Below are 17,268 nucleotides of genomic sequence, written 5' to 3'. Positions count from 1 at the left end.
GTATGGACTGGGGATCATGTAATGAGAACTTACTGATATGATCCCCAGTTATTGAATAAAAATTGACAATATTTCTTCTGTTTGTGTATATTTACATTTGGTTCATAATTAGGGAGCATTTTACATTTCGGGTGTATCCGCCGATTGCACATTGTCTACTTCTGTAGTTAGAAAGCCGTTTTCTGTCAAATTTGTTGGCTGTTCAGTCTGGCTGAATAAAGGGGGCAATCGCTTTGGACATCCGTGAGCCGTTCAGGACATCCCAAGGCGCAATTATGGTAATGAAACACTTTTGACGCAACATCACCCTACGTTCACCAAGCTCTCCCATGCAACAAGAAAAGAAACAGATATGGAACTTCAAAATGGTGATGGGGACGAAAGGGGTGTGGATACTGTTCTCTGAACCGATCCTGGGAATGTGAAAATGGTCGGAACTGGGACTTGCGACAGTACGACACGGCGCTGGAGGGTTAACTGGGTTAACGTTTAGTTCTGGATTGGTGGGGACATCGCAGCAAACCGCCACCTCAGGGAAAAAGGCGGCCGGGGCTGAGCCCACACTCTCCGGCTGGAGACACGTGTGCCACCGCTACTTGTGACAACTCCCAGCCCGTGTTTGTGACGCGCCCGCTTCCTGCCAGAGCAGCAACACCGCCCCGGCCAAACCCCTAACAAACTATAGATACAGTCACCTTTTCCCTTGAAACGGCAAAGCCCGACACCCGTGGCTCAGACATTATATTCCCTCAGATCCTCTGTAGAGAGAAATTGGGTAAAGATGAGTGATTCGGAACTCTACGCGCTGGACGACTTGGACCTCTGCAGTGTGCCTGTTCCCGCGCCAGAAAGGTCCTCGACACCCAAGAGAGGCCGAGCTGGATCCATCAAGAACTCCACAGGGGTAAAACAACTTGCTTACAAACTTGTCATAGATTCAATTTAAAGTGGTGTGGGGGGAGGGTAAGAAATAACCTAAAATCTCTATATCTACTGGTAGAGACTATCACATATACATATATATCTCATATATGTCAATATGGGCAAACCAACAAGTCAGTTGTTGTTTTGCAGTCCAAGAACCCACATGCTATCACCATCGCCGTCTCCTCTCGGACACTCTTCAACATGGCCGAGGAACGGGCTATCTATGAAACTGACGGCTTGGAGTCATACGTTAAGTACCAGCAGGACCACGAGAACCAACCTCTCAAGAAAGGATTGGCCTTCTCCTTGATGAAGGTAGGACCCAGGGTGCATCCTCTGGAAGGCTTGCAACAACAAGCTGTGTTTCAGAGACGCCTGCCGGAGGAGCGGCACCTTCCCTCCCCAATCCCATCCAAGCTAGGAATACAACTAACCCCGCTCCCTCAAAGAGCAAAGGTCAAATCAGACCAAAGACAGACGTTCAGGCACTAGCGGCTAAATCAGATGGTGCTAAAATCTTGCTCCAACTTCCAGGCCAACTGGTGTGCTTCGCGCTCTGGCTTTAAGTGTGGCGTTGATAAATAGAAACAAATAGATTGCCCCTAACATAGGCGTCTTCAAGCGCTGGGTAATGCTCTTTAGAAACAGGTAGGGATACAGTGTGGCATTATTTACCTATTTGGTTGGATTTACACAGGATGAGTGGATTAAACGCAAGAGCCTGTGAGGTGATTAAACGATTCTTGCCGATTCTTATGAGTTGTTTACAATGAACAAAACATCAATTTCAGAATTAGGAAAATATTAGGATTTTTAAACAAATTGGTCTGTGATTCCATAGGTTAACCCATATCACGTGGTCAGATTAGGCAATGATGAGCCAAGGGGCCTTTTTATTGCAGTGTGACTTTATGATAATAGTTACAAAGTTGATGATGGATTATAGTAATCCAATCACAACATGAAATATGGGAACTCTAGGAAACTCTGTCAGGATTTAATGAAAATGTGACAAAATTAAAATCTCTATCATAAAGATGGTTTTCAGAATTTATAACAACATATTGAGGGAAATCCTTAGCCAGAATTCCAAACCTTACATAAACTAAACAGTTCCTAAATCAGTGTGTGGGAAAGCATCAAGTTCTGACAGGAAAGTGAACTTCACTTGTTTAGTGAATAAGTCTGTCTGTTCAGTGCTTCCAGCTCTGCTTGGTTTGACCCTGACCTTGAAGCAGTTAGTGGGAAGTGGGTGGCAGCTGTTAGAGACCATAAGACATAGGAGCAGAATTAGGCCATGTGGCCCATCATGTCTGCTCCACCATTCAATCATGGCTGATCCTTCTTTTCCCCTCCTCAACAGCACACCCCGGCCTTCTCCCCGTAACATTTGATGCCATGGCCAATCAACAATCTATCAATCTCCGCCTTGAACACACCCAACAACTTGGCCTTCACAGCTGCCTGTGGTACAAATTCCACAAACTCACCACCATCTGGCTAAAGAAATTTCTCTGCATATCTGTTTAAAATGGATGCCCCACTGTCCTATGACTATGCCCTCTTATCCAAGACTCGCCACTGTGAGAAACATCCTTTCCATGTCTACGCTGTCTGTCTGTGTCTTTCAACATTCAAAAGGTTTCAATGAGATCCAACCATAAATAATCCTTCTAAATTACAGGCCTAGAGCCTTCAAACATTCCTCACATGATAATCCTTTTATTCCCAGAATAATCCCAGTGAACTTCCTCTGGACCCTCTCTAATGCCAGCACATCTTTTCTTAGCTGAGGAGCCCAAAACTGTTCACAATACTCAAGCTGAGGCCTCACAAGTGCTTTATAAAGCCTCAGCATCACATCCCTGCTCTTGTAGTCTAGACCTCTTAAAATGAATTTTAACATGGCATTTGCCTTCCTTATCACCAACTCAACCTGCAAATTAGTCTTTAGGGTGTTCTGCACAAATCCCTTTGCATCTCAGATTTTTGAATTTTCTCCCCATTTAGAAAATAGTTTGCACATTTATTTCTTCTACCAAAATGCACGACCATGCATTTTCCAACATTGTACTTCATTTGCCACTTTCTTGCCCATTCTCCTAATCTGCAGTCCTTCTGCAGCCTTTCTGTTTCCCCAATACTACCTGCTCTTCCTTGAATCTTTGTATCATCTATGAACGTGGCAACAAAGCCGTCTATTCCATCATCTAAATCATATATAATAAGCATAAAAAGAAGCATTCCCAACACCAACCCCTGTGGAACACCAATAGTCACTGGCAGCCAACCAGAAAAGAATCCTTTTATTCCCACTTGCTACCTCCTCCTACCAATCAGCCAATGCTCTAACCATGCTGATAATTTTCCTGCAACACCATGGGCACTTAACTTGGTAAGAAGCCTCATGTGTGGCACCTTCTGAAAATCCAAACATTCCACTGCATCCCCTTTATCTATCCAACTTGTAATCTCCTCAAAGAATTCCAACAGAGTCGTCAAGCAAGATTTACCCTTAGGGAAACCATGCTGACTTTGTCTTGTCTTGTGTCACCAAGTACTTCATAACCTCATCCTTAAAAATTGACTCCAATATCTTCCCAAGCATTGAGGTCAGACTAACTTGTCTATTACTTCTGCTGCCTCCTTACTTTCTTAAAGAGTGGAGAGATACCTGAAAATTTCCAGTCCTCCAGAACCATACCAGAGTCCAAAGATTCTTGGAAGATCATTATAATGCTACCACAATCTCTACCGCTTCATCTTTCAGATCCCTAGGGTGCAGTTCTTCTGGTCTGGATGACATGCACCTTAAGGTCTTTCAGCTTTTTGAGCAGCTTGTCCCTTGTAATAATAAGTTCACTAACTTTTCTTCCCTCACACCTTTGAACACCTGACACACTGCGACTGTCTTTCACATTGAACTCTGATGCAAAATGTTTAATTAGTTCATCTGCCATCTCCTTGCCCCTGTTATTATTTCTGAAGCCTTATTTTCTAGTGGTCCTACATCCACCCTCGTTCCTCTTTCATTTCAATATACCTGAAAAAGTTTTTTTTCTATTCACCTTGATGTTGCTTGCCAGCTTGCCTTCATATTTCAGCTTTTCCCTTCTAATGGTTCTTTTAGTTCTGGAGGTTTCTGGAGGTTTTTAAAAACTTCCCAATCCCCTATCTTCCTGCTAGTTTTTTTGCTTTGTTGTATGTCCTTGCTATTGCGTTTACATTAGCTTTGACCTCCCTGATCAGCCACAATTGTATTATTTTGCCATTTGAGTATTTTTTTTTGTTTGTTTTTGGAGTACATCTGTCCAACACCTTCCTCATTTTCCCCAGAAACTCAAGCCATTGCTGCTCTGCTGTCATCTCTGCTAGCATCTCCTTCCAAATTACTTTGGTAAACTCCTCTCTCATACCCTCTAATTTTATTTACTTCACTAAAATACTGCTAAGTCAGACTTTACTTTCTCCTTAGCAAATTTCAAGTTGAACTCAGTGATATTGTGATCACTGTCTCCTAAGGGTTTCTTTACCTTAAGCTTCCTAATCGTCTCCAGTTCATTACATAACACCCAATCCAGTACAGTTGGCCCTCCGTATCTGCGGGGGATTGGTTCTGGGACCTCCCCATGGATACCAAAATTTGCGGATGCTCAAGTCCCTTATATAAAAGCCTAAGAGAGCTCGTAAGGGTGTTACAAAAAGCGAAAATAGCATTTAGCGTTTGTTTTGCAGTGAGCCGTTATAGAGGCAGCGTGCACCCAGAGCAGCAAGAGTGTTTTATCTTGATTTATTTTGTGCATCCGTTAGCAAGATTTGTCCTAAGGTATCAGAAAAGCCTAAGAGACCTCATAAGGGTGCTATGCTTAGTGTAAAACTGGACGTAATTAAGTGTTTCGATTGTGGTGAATGAAATAAAACATTGTGCGTGCGTTGAACTTGCCTGCATCCACCATTCGTACTATTTACATGCAGAGAGAAAGAATCTTGAAAGCTGCCGATGTTACTATTGGTTCTGCTAGTAGCATATCATTCCTGCTTTTACTATATGTTAATGCTATTTTAGGTTTTCTTTGTTATTTGGTATGATTTAGTAAGTTACTTTTTGAGTTTGGCTTACGAAAAATTTCATATGAATGCTCTACTTTCGGATAGCGGGGGATACTTGTACAGTATTTTCGATCCGCAGTTGGTTGAATCCACAGATACGGAGGGCCGACTGAAAAGCTGATTCCCTAGTAGGCTTAATGACAGGCTGCTCTGAAAAAAATCTCATAGGCATTCAAAAAATTCACTCTGAGATCCATCACTAACCTGATTTTCCCAATCTATCTGCATCTACCCTAACAGCACTGTAGGCGTACCTACACATCAGGGACAGCAGCGGCTCAAGAAGGCAGATCATCACCACCTTCTCAATGACATCTAGAGACAGGCAATAAACGCAGTCTTAGCTGGCGATGCCCACATCCCGTAGACAAATAAATAAAAAAGTATTAAAATCTTCCATGACTATTATAACTTTGCCCTTTTGACATACCTTTTCTATTACCCGTTGTAATCCCAGCTACTGGTTGGAGGCCTGTATGTAACTGCCATCATAGTCCTTTTCCCTTACAGTTTCTAAACTCAACCCACAAGGATTCAACATCTTCTGATCCAATGTCACATCTTTCTAATGATTCTTTACCAGCAGAGTCATACCATCCTCTCTGCCTACCTTCCTATCCCTGAAACTTCCCTGGTTATATAGGTATAGGCAACAAGGAACAAATGAGGTACTTGAAGTATATAGAAAATGTAAGAAAACACTAAAGAAAGAAATCAGGAAGGCAAAAAGAAGAAATGAGGTTGCTTTGGCCGATAATGTGAAGGTAAACCTGAAGGGTTTCTACAAGTATATTAAGAATAAAAGGATAGTAAGGGACAAAATTGATCCCCTGTAAGATCAGAGTGGTCGTCTATGTGTGGAGCCTCATGAGATGGGGGAGATCTTAAACAGTTTTTTTGCATCAGTATTTACTCAGGAAACTGGCATAGCCTATATGGAAGGAAGGGAAACAAGTAGTAGCGTCATGGAACATATAGAGATTAAAGAGGAGGAGGTGCTTGCTGCCTTACAGCGAGTAAAGGTAGATAAATCCCCCGGGCCTGACATAATATTTCTGCAGTGTGGTAAACTATGTATACCTGTCTGGACACGCCCCTCTGCTGACTGCTCCTGTGGCTCCTCCCACAGACCCCTGTATAAAGACGATTGGAGCACTGCTCCTCCCTCAGTCTCCAAGATGTCGTGGTCCCTTTTGCTGCTAATAAAAGCCTATCATTCACCTCCCATCTCCGAGAGTTATTGATGGTGCATCACGCAGACCTTCAGAGAGACTAGTGTAGAAATTGCAGGGGTCCTGGCAAAATATTTAAAATGTCCTTAGCCATGGGTGAGGTGCCGGAGGATTGGAGGGTAGCTCATGTTGTGCTGTTGTTTAAAAAAGGCTCAAAAAGTAAACCAGGTAATTACAGGCCGGTGAGCCTGACATTAGTAGTAGGTAAATTATCGGAAGGTGTTCTGAGAGATCGGATGTACAGGTATTTGGACAGCCAAGGGCTGATTAAGGATAGTCAGCATAGCTTTGTGCGTGGTAGATCATGTTTAAAGAATCTTGTAGATTTTTTTGAGGATGTTACCAAGAAAGTAGATGAATGAAAGGCTGTAGATGTTGTCTACATGGACTTTAGTAAGGCCTTTGACAAGGTCCCACATAGGAGGTTAGTTCAGAAGGTTCAGACACTAGGTACCCATGGAGAGGTTGTAAACTGGATTGGAAATTGGCTGTGTGAAAGAAGACAGAGTGGTAGTGGATGATTGCTTCTCAGACTGGAGGCCTGTGACTAGTGGTGTGCCTCAGGGATCTGTGCTGGGACCATTGTTGTTTGTTGTCTATATCAATGATCTAGATGATAATGTGGTAAATTGGATCAGCAAGTTTGCTGATGTCACTAAGATTGGAGGCATTGTGGACAGTGAGGAAGGCTTTCAAAGCTTGCAGAGGGATCTGGACCAACTGGAAAAATGGACCAGAAAATGGCAGACAGAATTTAATGCAGACAAGTGTGAGGTGTTGCATTTTAGAAGGACAAATCAAGGTGAGACATACACAGTAAATGGCAGGGCACTGAGGAGTGTGGAGGAACAAAGGGATGTGGGAGTTCAGATACATAATTCCCTGAAAGTGGCGTTACAGGTGGACAGGAAGGCTTTTGGCATCCTGGCATTCATGAATCAAAGTATTGAGTATAGGAGTTGGGATGTTATGGTGAGGTTGTATAAGACATTGGTGAGGCCAAATTTGGAGTATTGTGTTCTGTTCTGGTCACCTATCTATAGGAAGGATATCAGTAAGATTGAAAGCGTGCAGAGAAGGTTTACTAGGATGTTGCTAGGTCTTCAGAAGGTGAGTTACAGGGAAAGACTGAACAAGTTAGGCCTTTATTCCTTGGAGTGTAGAAGAATGAGAGGGGTATTTGATAGAGGTTTACAAAATTATGAGCGATATAGACAGAGTAAATGCGACATGGCTTTAGGGTGAAAGGGGAAAGGTTTAGGGGGAACATTAGGGAGAACTTCTTCACTCAGAGAGTGGTGGGAGTGTGGAATGAGCTGCCATCTGACTTAGTAAATGCAGGCTCACTCTTAAGTTTTAAGAATAAGTTGGATATATACATGGATGGGAGAGGTCTGGAGGGTTATGGACTGGGTGCAGGTCAATAGGACTAGTGGAATAAAGTTTTGGCACATACTAGAAGGGCTGAATGGCCTGTTTTCTGTGCTGTAGTGTTCTATGGAAACAATGTGTAACTTTGGACATTCAGCTCCCAACTACAATCATCCCTCAGCCATGATCCACTGATGGCCACAACATCATACCCGATAGTCTGTAAAAGTGTAACAAGATCATCTACCTTATTTCTTGTACTCCACGCATTGAGATATAACACTTTGAATACTGTATTTGCTTCTCTTTTGATCCTGCATCCCTAATGCACTGATATTCACTCTGCTAACTGCAATTTTGTCACATCATCTGCCTGCCCTTCCTGACAGTCTGACTGCATGCTATCTTTGCTTCTTTACCATCAGTCCTATCCTGAGTCCCTTCACTCCAGTTCCCATCCCCTGCCCAATTAGTTTAAATCCTCCCCAAAGGCTCTAGCAAACCTGGCTGCAAGAATATTAGTCCTCCTTGGGTTCAGGTGCAGTCTGTCCTTTTTGTACAGGACTCTCAGAAGAAAACCAATGATCCAAGAACTTGAAGCCCTTCCCACTGCACCATCTTCTCAGCCACATGTTTATCTGCCATGTCATCCTATCTCTACCCTCACTGGTGCATGGCACAGGCAGCAATCCAGAAATTACTACTTGGCAGGTCCTGCTTCTCAGCTTTCTACCTAACTCTTTAAAATCCCTTTTCAGAACCTCTTTGCTTTTCCTTCCTATGTCATTGGTACCAATATGTACCAAGACATCTGGCTGCTCTCCCGCCCTCTCCAAAATGCTGTGAATGCAATCCAAGACATCCCTGATCGTAGTACCTGGGAGGCAACATACCATCCAGTGTCCTGTTCACGTCCACAGAATCTCCTCTCTGTTCCCCTGACTATTGAGTCCCCAATCGCTACCAATCCCCTCTTCTCCCTCTTTCCCTTCTGCACCACAGACCCATGCTCAGTGCCAGTATCCTGGTCTCCATGGTAATCTCCCACAATAGTATCCAAAACGGTATTTTTATTATTGAGAGGAATGCTCTGAACTAATTGCCTATTCCTCCCTTCTGCAACTTTGGGGTGACTACTTTCCTGTAACTCGGAATGATGATCTCCTGACTCTCCCATACAAGCTGAATGTCATCCAGCTGCTGCTCCAGATCCCTAAAGTGGTCTTCAAGGAACTGTAGCCGGATGGACTTCATGCAGATGCTGTTCCCTGGGAGACTCTGGATTCCAACATCCTGGCATGAAGAACACACAATGGTCATTTAAGCTACACTAAGTACTTATGACACAGTAAGAAAAAAGAGAAGCTTACCTGGACAACTTAACCAGAGCCAACGCCTGTCCCAAGCCAAAGTCTGACACTCCCAGTCTCACCACTGGCCCACTCTCAAAAATGGCCGCTCCCCATGTCCCCTCTGTGCTTTTATTTACATCTCTCTGCGCTGCTCCTGCCACTGAACGGGACGCTGGAACGACACTGAATGGCCACAAAGCTCTGCTTTTAATGAGGGGTAGTGCGGGGAGAGAAGGCAGTTTAGTCTCAAACACCTGTTTGTATGTTGGTTTTTGTAACTTAGGGAGAGGTTGTAATTTGTAAAATACCACCTAAATTGCATTGATTAAATGATCTCCCCAGTCCAAGTATAGTAACTCTATTTTGTTGGTCTGTTCTTCTACTGTTCCCATTTTCACTCTTAAAGGTCAGGTATAAAGACAAAAATAAAACTGTACAAATATTGTTAAGAGGAAGAGGCACACTGGATAGAAAAGGAAGAAGTATTAAATGATCAATGAAATAAAAGGAAACTAGAACAGATGCACAGGAGCCTTGACCATGAAAAGTCGAAGCAGAAGCAGACCGTTCAGTCCCAGCTCACGCACTCTCCTTCAATAAGATCATGACTAATCTTTTACTCAAGTATCACTTTCCTGCATTGCTCAATTTTGTTACTACCCCAAAATGTCAATTTTTGTCTTGCATTTAGTGACCGAGCCTCCACAAACTTCTTTGGGTAAAGAACTTCCAGACTCCCCTTGCAGGGGAAGCATCATCCCTGCATCTATCCTTTGAAGCATGATAAAGATTTTCTACCTGTTCGTGAGATAATCTCCCATCTTTCTAAACTTGAGAGAATAGGCCAGAGATGGCGAACCTTTCAGAGAGCATGTGCCCAATTTGGCAATAATCTTCTAAAAAAAACCTCACGTACTATGGTAATTTTGAGCAAAAATGATCATTGATTAATGTTAGTAACAATAATTATGAACTTTCTTTTTAGGGAAAAATGAGTCTTGTTGCTTATTTAGTGTATTCATTGTTTCACTATTAATAAAATCATAATGGACAGATTTAAATAGATGAAGCATTTTAGAAAACCAGTTCTAAATTATTAATAATTTTAAGACATTTGAAATATAAAATATTTTTTAGACTACTAATACTGTAATAGTTTACTGTCCAAATACTGATCAGTTAACAAATTTCACGTCACATGTTGGTGATAATAAACCTGATTCTGATTCTGATGTATACCAAAATCAACAGCTCTTTCCTGCACCTCCCCATTCTCTCAACTTTGGAACTTTACTAATTGTGTACCTTGGACTAATTAGATTAGTTAATTGATATCCAATAGGACCATAACCTTGCCATATTTTAGAGGCTTGTGTGGAGAGCTACGTAGGCTGGAGTCAGGGCTTTTTGCTTTGGCTCTTGGTAGGGTCACCCATGCCGAAGAGGTCCAGGTGTAGAGGCCAGACTAAGAGCAGGCCTCTTACGTACTTCAAAGCACGCTAAAAACTATCCCCCCTCATGCTAGCCATTTCAGCTCTCAGAAAAAGCTTCTTGTTATCCACATGATCAATGCCTCTCATCATTTTATTACACCTCTATCAGGTCTCCTTTCATCCTCTGTTGCTCGAAGGAGTAAAGGCCAAATTTACTCAAACTATTCTCATAAGACGTGCTCTCCAATCCAAGCAGCATCCTTGTAAATCTCCTCTGTACTCTTTCTATGGTATCTACATCCTTCCTGTAGTAAGGTGACCAGAATTGAACAACATCATTGTTGCCCTAAATGCCAGTGGTGTAGTGGGGTCTAACTAAGTTCTTGTATAGCTGTAACATTACCTCACAGTTCTTGAACTCAGTCACATGTTTGATGAATGCCAACACACCATATGCCTTCTTAACAGCACTGTCAAATAGCGCAGCAGCTTTGAGTGTCCTATGGACTCGGACCCCAAGATCTCTCTGATCCTCCGCACTGCCAAGAGTCTCACCATTAATATTATATTCTGTCTTCAAATTTGACCTACCAAAATAAACCACTTCACACTTATCTGGGTTGAACTCCATCTGCCACTTCTCAGCCCAGTTCTGCATCTTATCGATGTCCCGCTGTAACCTCTGACAACCCTCCAGATTATCCACAGTGACATTCAGTGACCGAGAAATACTTAATGACCAAGATCAGTTGATGAAAATATGGATGTTGGAACTGCCAATTAGAAACATTGGTATAAAATATGACCCAAAATTTTGTCTTCTAAGTAGAAACAAAAATATTATATCATATCATATCATATGCATATTTAATATATATTTGTGTAACCAGAATTCTTTATTATGCCTAGGCACTGGAAGCAGTTAATTCACGCCTACATGAACTTTATCCTGGGTCTGATGAAATATTTGATATAGTTCTAATGACCAATAACCATGCCCAAGTAGGAGTAAGGCTGATAAACAGCATCAATCATTATGGTATGTACAGAAAGACAATAGTGTCAATATGGAATTTTTATATCAAAACATGCCAAGCTGTTAAGCTGTAGAGAGAACTTTTATAGAAAATTCAGATTGAAGGAAAGGCTGTTTTATTTCTTAACTTAAGCAGCTGACAGAAAGAAAAGTCAACTTGTAAATAACATTCTGGGAGCATTCAAATGGCTAGCAATCTCAATAAATCTACCAATTATCAATATAAATATAATAATTACTCTTTACCAGCTGATAGGCTGGTGATGTCCCTGGTAGGCACTTCGCGAACCTTGTTATTATTGTCATGAGGCAGGCTGCTTTAGAAAGAATGTCAGACATTCGCAAAGACAAACAGTTTCAAGTGTGTTAGTGTGCAGTATGTTGGAGTAAGGCAGTGAGATGTTTAAATTGTGAAAACAACACCAAGTAAGCAATGAATGAGCATGGGCATAATAGTCATAATGGGCATAATGAGAATGGTCATGGGCATATTAAAAGAGTTGTAAGCAAATTGCACCTCCAAGAGGGCCATAACCTTGTCGTGGTTTGGAGGCTTGTATACCTCAACGACTGGAGTAGGTTTTGGCTCTTGGTAGGGTCAATCGTGCCAAACAGGTCAAAGGGTAGAAGACAAACTAAGAGTGGTTCACTGGTCATCTAGATTCAGGAGTTCAGCTGAGTGCTAGCAACAATGACTGTTAAAACAATATTGTTATGGAAACAGCAGTGAAGAGTCCATCTATATCTGAGTGTATTGGTATTCCTGAGTCTCCACCCAGGACTTGCATGACTGACAGTAGTGAAATCCGAGAGGAAGCTACTGACATGATGAAGGAAGCCCTGAACATCATCATGGTTGCCCTAAATGCCAGTGGTGTAGCGGGCAGTTAAAAAAAAAGCAAATTGCAGTGAGATGTAACAGAATAGCACTATAGTACAACAAGATTTCAATTTCCTCAATACTAGGTGGGAGTTCCTTAGCATGTAAAGCTCAGAGATGTGTTTGAGATGTGTCCAGGAAAACTTTTGACACAATATGTAGATAGATAAAGAGGGAAGGAGCATTATTGGAACGTGTCACTGGGAATGTGAATGACATATTAGTCGGGAGACATTTTGGAGAGGATAACCGTAACTTCAATTTTCAAAGTGGTTATGGAAAAAGATAAAGGTGGGCCAGTAATAAAGTTTTCAAATTGGGGGAAGGCTAACTTCATTAAAATATGACAGAACTTAGTAAAAGTAAACTGGGAGTATTGATTTGCAGATAAGTTTACATCAGCAAAGAGGGAGGCAGTCAAAGGCAAAATGGAAAGAGTTTAGGGCCGACACGTCGCTGTAACAGTGAAATCTAAGGGTAAGAAGTACAGTGAATTCTGCAGATTTAGAGATACTAAGAGATGGATAACGAGATAAAAGAACGTATGTGATAAATGAAGAGATCGAAGGAGGTAGGCAGGCCCTTCAAGAGCATAACAACTGTTGGAACATGATTAAAAAGCAATTAGGAAGGCAAGGAAGGCTCATGAAAGTCACTAACAGATGGGATTAAGGTAAATCTGTAGGCATTCAGAGATAATAAGAGAACAAGTAAAGTCCAATAGTGACAGCAGAAGTAATACTTCGTAAAGCCAAAAGGTACATTGTAGGTGAGGTTCTAAATGCTGATGATCAGTATTGATAAAAGGAGTGGGCTAGTGACCCAGCTGGTATGGCTAACTGGTGTTGCATGCTTTAATCTATTTCAGAATACAGTACTGCTTGACAATGCTCTTTCACTGACTTGTTTTACATTTTTTTATATAAGCTAAGATTAAATTGCCTTTTGCTTATTTAGATTGGGCCAAATATAAGAGAGTGTTTCTTCATCATTGCAGTTCAGCAGCCTTTTGACTTCATTCTACATTTCTCTTTTCAAAAAAAAGATGATGTGATACTGATTGTGTTGATTACTTTTAATTTAGAAATCAATTTCATATGTTGGTATATCACATAGCAATATATTCACTGCCCACCTGCTGATGGAAATTCTTTTGGAAAATTGCAATCAAACATTATCTCTAGCATAAAGTAGACAGGACACTTCAAATCGAAGATCACGGTAAGAGCTCCCTATTAGATTGCAGAAGTTGAGTGAAAATGGGAATGACGTCATTTTAGTTTGGCCCGTTTGATAGCATGTACATGAGTTTAGAACTTCATTGCGACACACTTAGGGAGATCACCGTTATCAGAATTGACTTCCATTAGGTAAAATTTTCAGATGCTTTTCATAAGCTCAGCAGATATTTACCTTCTGTGATTGCATTAAGCAAGAAGAACAAAATCAATAATTCTTCCACAACTCTAACCAATAGAGCTTTTTCTTATCCGATTCCCTATCACGCCGTTTGACTGCTGCACCAAATATGTGCCTTTTTTCTTTACCTTTCAAAGGATGTGAGGCACACTGGCTGCTAAATTTTGTCTGGAAACTTTTCTAAGCCATTCATGGATCCTTTGATTAGAACTGAAGAGCGTAGCACACATTCGTTTACATATTTAGTATCGTTTAAATTCATTCAAGGAAATGAACTTTGCTGGCAAGACTCACATTTATTGCCCCTTGAATACATGGTGGGCTTCTTTCTCAAACCTCTATAGTTCCTGTGTTGAAAATAGTCCCGCAGTAATATTTATTGAAAAGTTCCAGGACTTTGGGATGTAATTACAGTCATGTCTTTAAATCAGGAGGGTAATGGCTTGGAAAGAGGCATTGGTGAAAATCACTTGAACCTGTGCTCCTTTTCCATTTAAAATAATGAAAATTATTTTCTTGAGAGGGCCTGCTGAAGGTTTATTTTTGCTGTAGTTGATAGCACTCAGTGTTTTAGTGGTGAGGGGAGGATTAAACATTTAAGGTGGAGAATGGAATGTGAATCAAGCTTGATGCTTTGTCTTGGATAATGTTCAGCTTTATGTGTGTTCAGTATAGATTAACACCCACTCTGCCAGTGGATAGATTTCTGTTGCACTCTTGATTTTGTCCTTATAGATGGTGAAGAGGCTTTAGGGACTCGAGTGGGCCATTATTTTTGACCACATGGACAGAATATTTATGGCCCAAGTAAGCTTGTGGTTAACAGTCTTCTGATGCTACTGTTGCATTTGAGAATGCTATAATAATTAATCGAAGGAGGTGGATTCAATTCAGTTGACTTGAGATGGCCCTGATCTATCATCTGCATGGCATGAATTTGTCTTGCCATAAAGAACCTGAACTGAAATGTTATGGTGTTTTACTGTCCTGTCCATTACCCTTCAAAAATGCTACCTGATCTGCTGAGTTCCTCCAGCAATTTCTGTGTGTTGCCCTGAATTTCCAGCATCTGCAGGCTACCTTCTGTCTTCATGGTTGTTGAGATGATAAGCTTTTGGTAAATCCATTTGGTTACCTGGTTAAGAGGGGAAATCAGAGAGGGTGAGAGAGATGGAGACAGGGAGAGGGAGAAAAATATATAAAAACTTTGAATGGATAGGTTCATTAGCTCCAGAATTTACAGAAAAACAGTTAATTTTACAGACAGGTAACTTGCAACAGTGATAGCCAGTTCTGATATTTGCAGAGAAAATTAAATAGCTGAGGTGTTCAATTTGATGTTTAGTCTAGAAGCCTAAAATGTGTGCAGACAGAAGATGCACTACTGTTACTCAAGCTTGTGTTGAAACTTCTTATAAATGTCCCCATAGATAAATGGGTTACAGTGGGAATGAAATGGAGATTAAGGATGTAGTAGCTGGGGTTTCACCTTCTACCTTCAGTGAGTCCAGAATTAGTGACATGTTCTTTGCGTTATATGTGGACGTTCCAGTCTCCCTGATGACTGCATCTGGACAAAGTGCATCAAGCTGCAAATTCCTAGAGACTGTGTTAAGGAACTGGAGTTGCAGCTGGATGACCTTTGGCCTATATGGGAGACTGAGGAGGTGATGGATAGGAGCTACAGGGAGGTAGTCAACACTAAGTTGATGGAGGCAGGTACCTGGGTGACTGTCAAAAGTGAGAAAGGGAATAGACAGCCAGTGCAGAATACCTCTGTGGTCATTCCCATCAGTAACAAGTATATCACTTGGATACTGTTTGGGGAGATGAACTATCAGGGGAAAGGGCAGGAGCCAAGTCTCTGGCACTGTGTCTGTCTCTGTAGCTCCGAAGAGAAGGGGGAGAAGAAGAGTGAGGTAGTGATAGGGGATTCCATAGAGGAGCAGATGAGGGGTTCTGTGGACGTGGAAAAGCAACCTGGATGGTATTTTGCCTCCTAGGTGCTGCGGTCAGAGATGTCTCATATCGGGCCCAGAGCATTCCAAAGGGAGAATGCAGCTGGAAGTTGTGGGACATATTGGTACCAACAACATAGATTGGAAAAAGGAAAAGGAGGGGGTCCTGAAGAGAGAATATAGGGAGTTAGGTAGAAAGCTGAAAAGCAGGACGTCCGGTGTAGAAATCTCTGGATTGCTGCCTGTGCTATGTGTGAGAGAGGGTAAGAATACAGACAGACAGACAGATGTACTTTATTGATCCCGAGGGAAATTGGGTTTTGTTACAGTCGCACCAACCAAGAATAGTGTCGAAATATAGCAATATAAAACCATAAATAATTAAATAATAATAAGTAAATTATTCCGAGTGGAATAGGATGATTTAGTAGATGAATGCCTGGCTGTAGAATTGGTGCAAGGGACAGTTGTTTCAGATTTCTGGATTGCTGGATCTGGGAAATGTATGGCATCTACAAAAGGGATGAGTTACACTTGAACCCGAGGGGAACCAGACAGGTTTGCTGGAGCTGTTGGGAAGTGTTTAAACTAATTTGACAGGAGGATGGGAACCGGAGTGATAGAGATGAGGAATGGGGCAGTTGGTATACAAGTAGATGTAGTGAGACTGTGAGGAAGGACAGGCAGATAATAAAGCAGATTTGCAGTCAGTAGGATGAGTGGAAGAGTAACATGGGGGCAAAGTTGAAAAGGGTGAAGAATACAGGGGTGAAGGTGGTATTTTTGAATGCACGCAGTATACAAAATAAGGTAGATGATACTGTGGTGCAGTTAGAGATTGTCAGGTGTGATATTGTGGGCATCACTGAGATCATTGTTGAAAACACAACATCCAAAGACAGATATTGCACAGGAAGGATAGGCAGGTGGGCATATGGGAGCAGGGTGGTTCTGTTGATAAAAAATTAAATCAAATCCTAAGAAAAAGATGACATACTGTCAGATCAGACAATGTTGAATCCTTGTGTGTAGAGTTAGGAAACTGCAAGTGCGAAAGGACCCTGATGGGAGTCATGTATAGGCCTCCAAACAGTAGCCATGATGGGGACACAAATTGGAACAGAAGCAAGGAATCTACAGAAGGACTTAGATTGGGAGAATGAGCAAAGAATTGCAAAATTCAATATAGTGTAAGGAAGTGTATGCTCATGCACTTTGCTAGAAGAAATAAAGGCACAGACGATTTTCCAAGAGTGGATAAAATTCAAAAATCAGAGGTGGAAAGGGAGTTAGGAGTCTTTGTTCAGGATTCCCTCAAGATTAACTTGCAGGTTGAGTCAGTGGTAAGCAAGGTAGATGCAATGTTAGCATTCATTTTGACAGGACCAGCTACATCGGCAAGTGCATTGATGATGTTGCTCTGTCCAAGACCATCACTATACGTGCCAACCAGAAGCCATGGATGACCGCAGAGGTGCGTGCGCTGCTAAGGTCCCATGACTCCGCCTGCAGAGCAGATGACAAGGCAGCTTTAACAACAGCGAGGGCCA

General features: G+C 41.8%; 1 protein-coding gene across 1 annotated transcript in view; it reads left to right on the top strand.

Moving 5' to 3' along the window:
• The first annotated feature begins 781 nt into the window (after positions 1-781).
• LOC140732683 (cytosolic 5'-nucleotidase 1A-like) overlaps positions 782-17,268 on the top strand; it is a 95,430-nt gene continuing 78,943 nt past the window's right edge. Inside the window, exons 1-3 of the mRNA XM_073055367.1 lie at positions 782-904; positions 1,075-1,242; positions 11,335-11,464. Coding sequence (XP_072911468.1) covers positions 782-904; positions 1,075-1,242; positions 11,335-11,464 — 421 coding nt within the window. The remainder of the gene's footprint in view (positions 905-1,074; positions 1,243-11,334; positions 11,465-17,268) is intronic.

Source organism: Hemitrygon akajei, chromosome 9, assembly GCF_048418815.1.
Source record: "Hemitrygon akajei chromosome 9, sHemAka1.3, whole genome shotgun sequence".
Classification (NCBI taxonomy): Eukaryota; Metazoa; Chordata; class Chondrichthyes; order Myliobatiformes; family Dasyatidae; genus Hemitrygon; species Hemitrygon akajei.
This window is presented reverse-complemented; position numbering and strand designations above follow the sequence as displayed.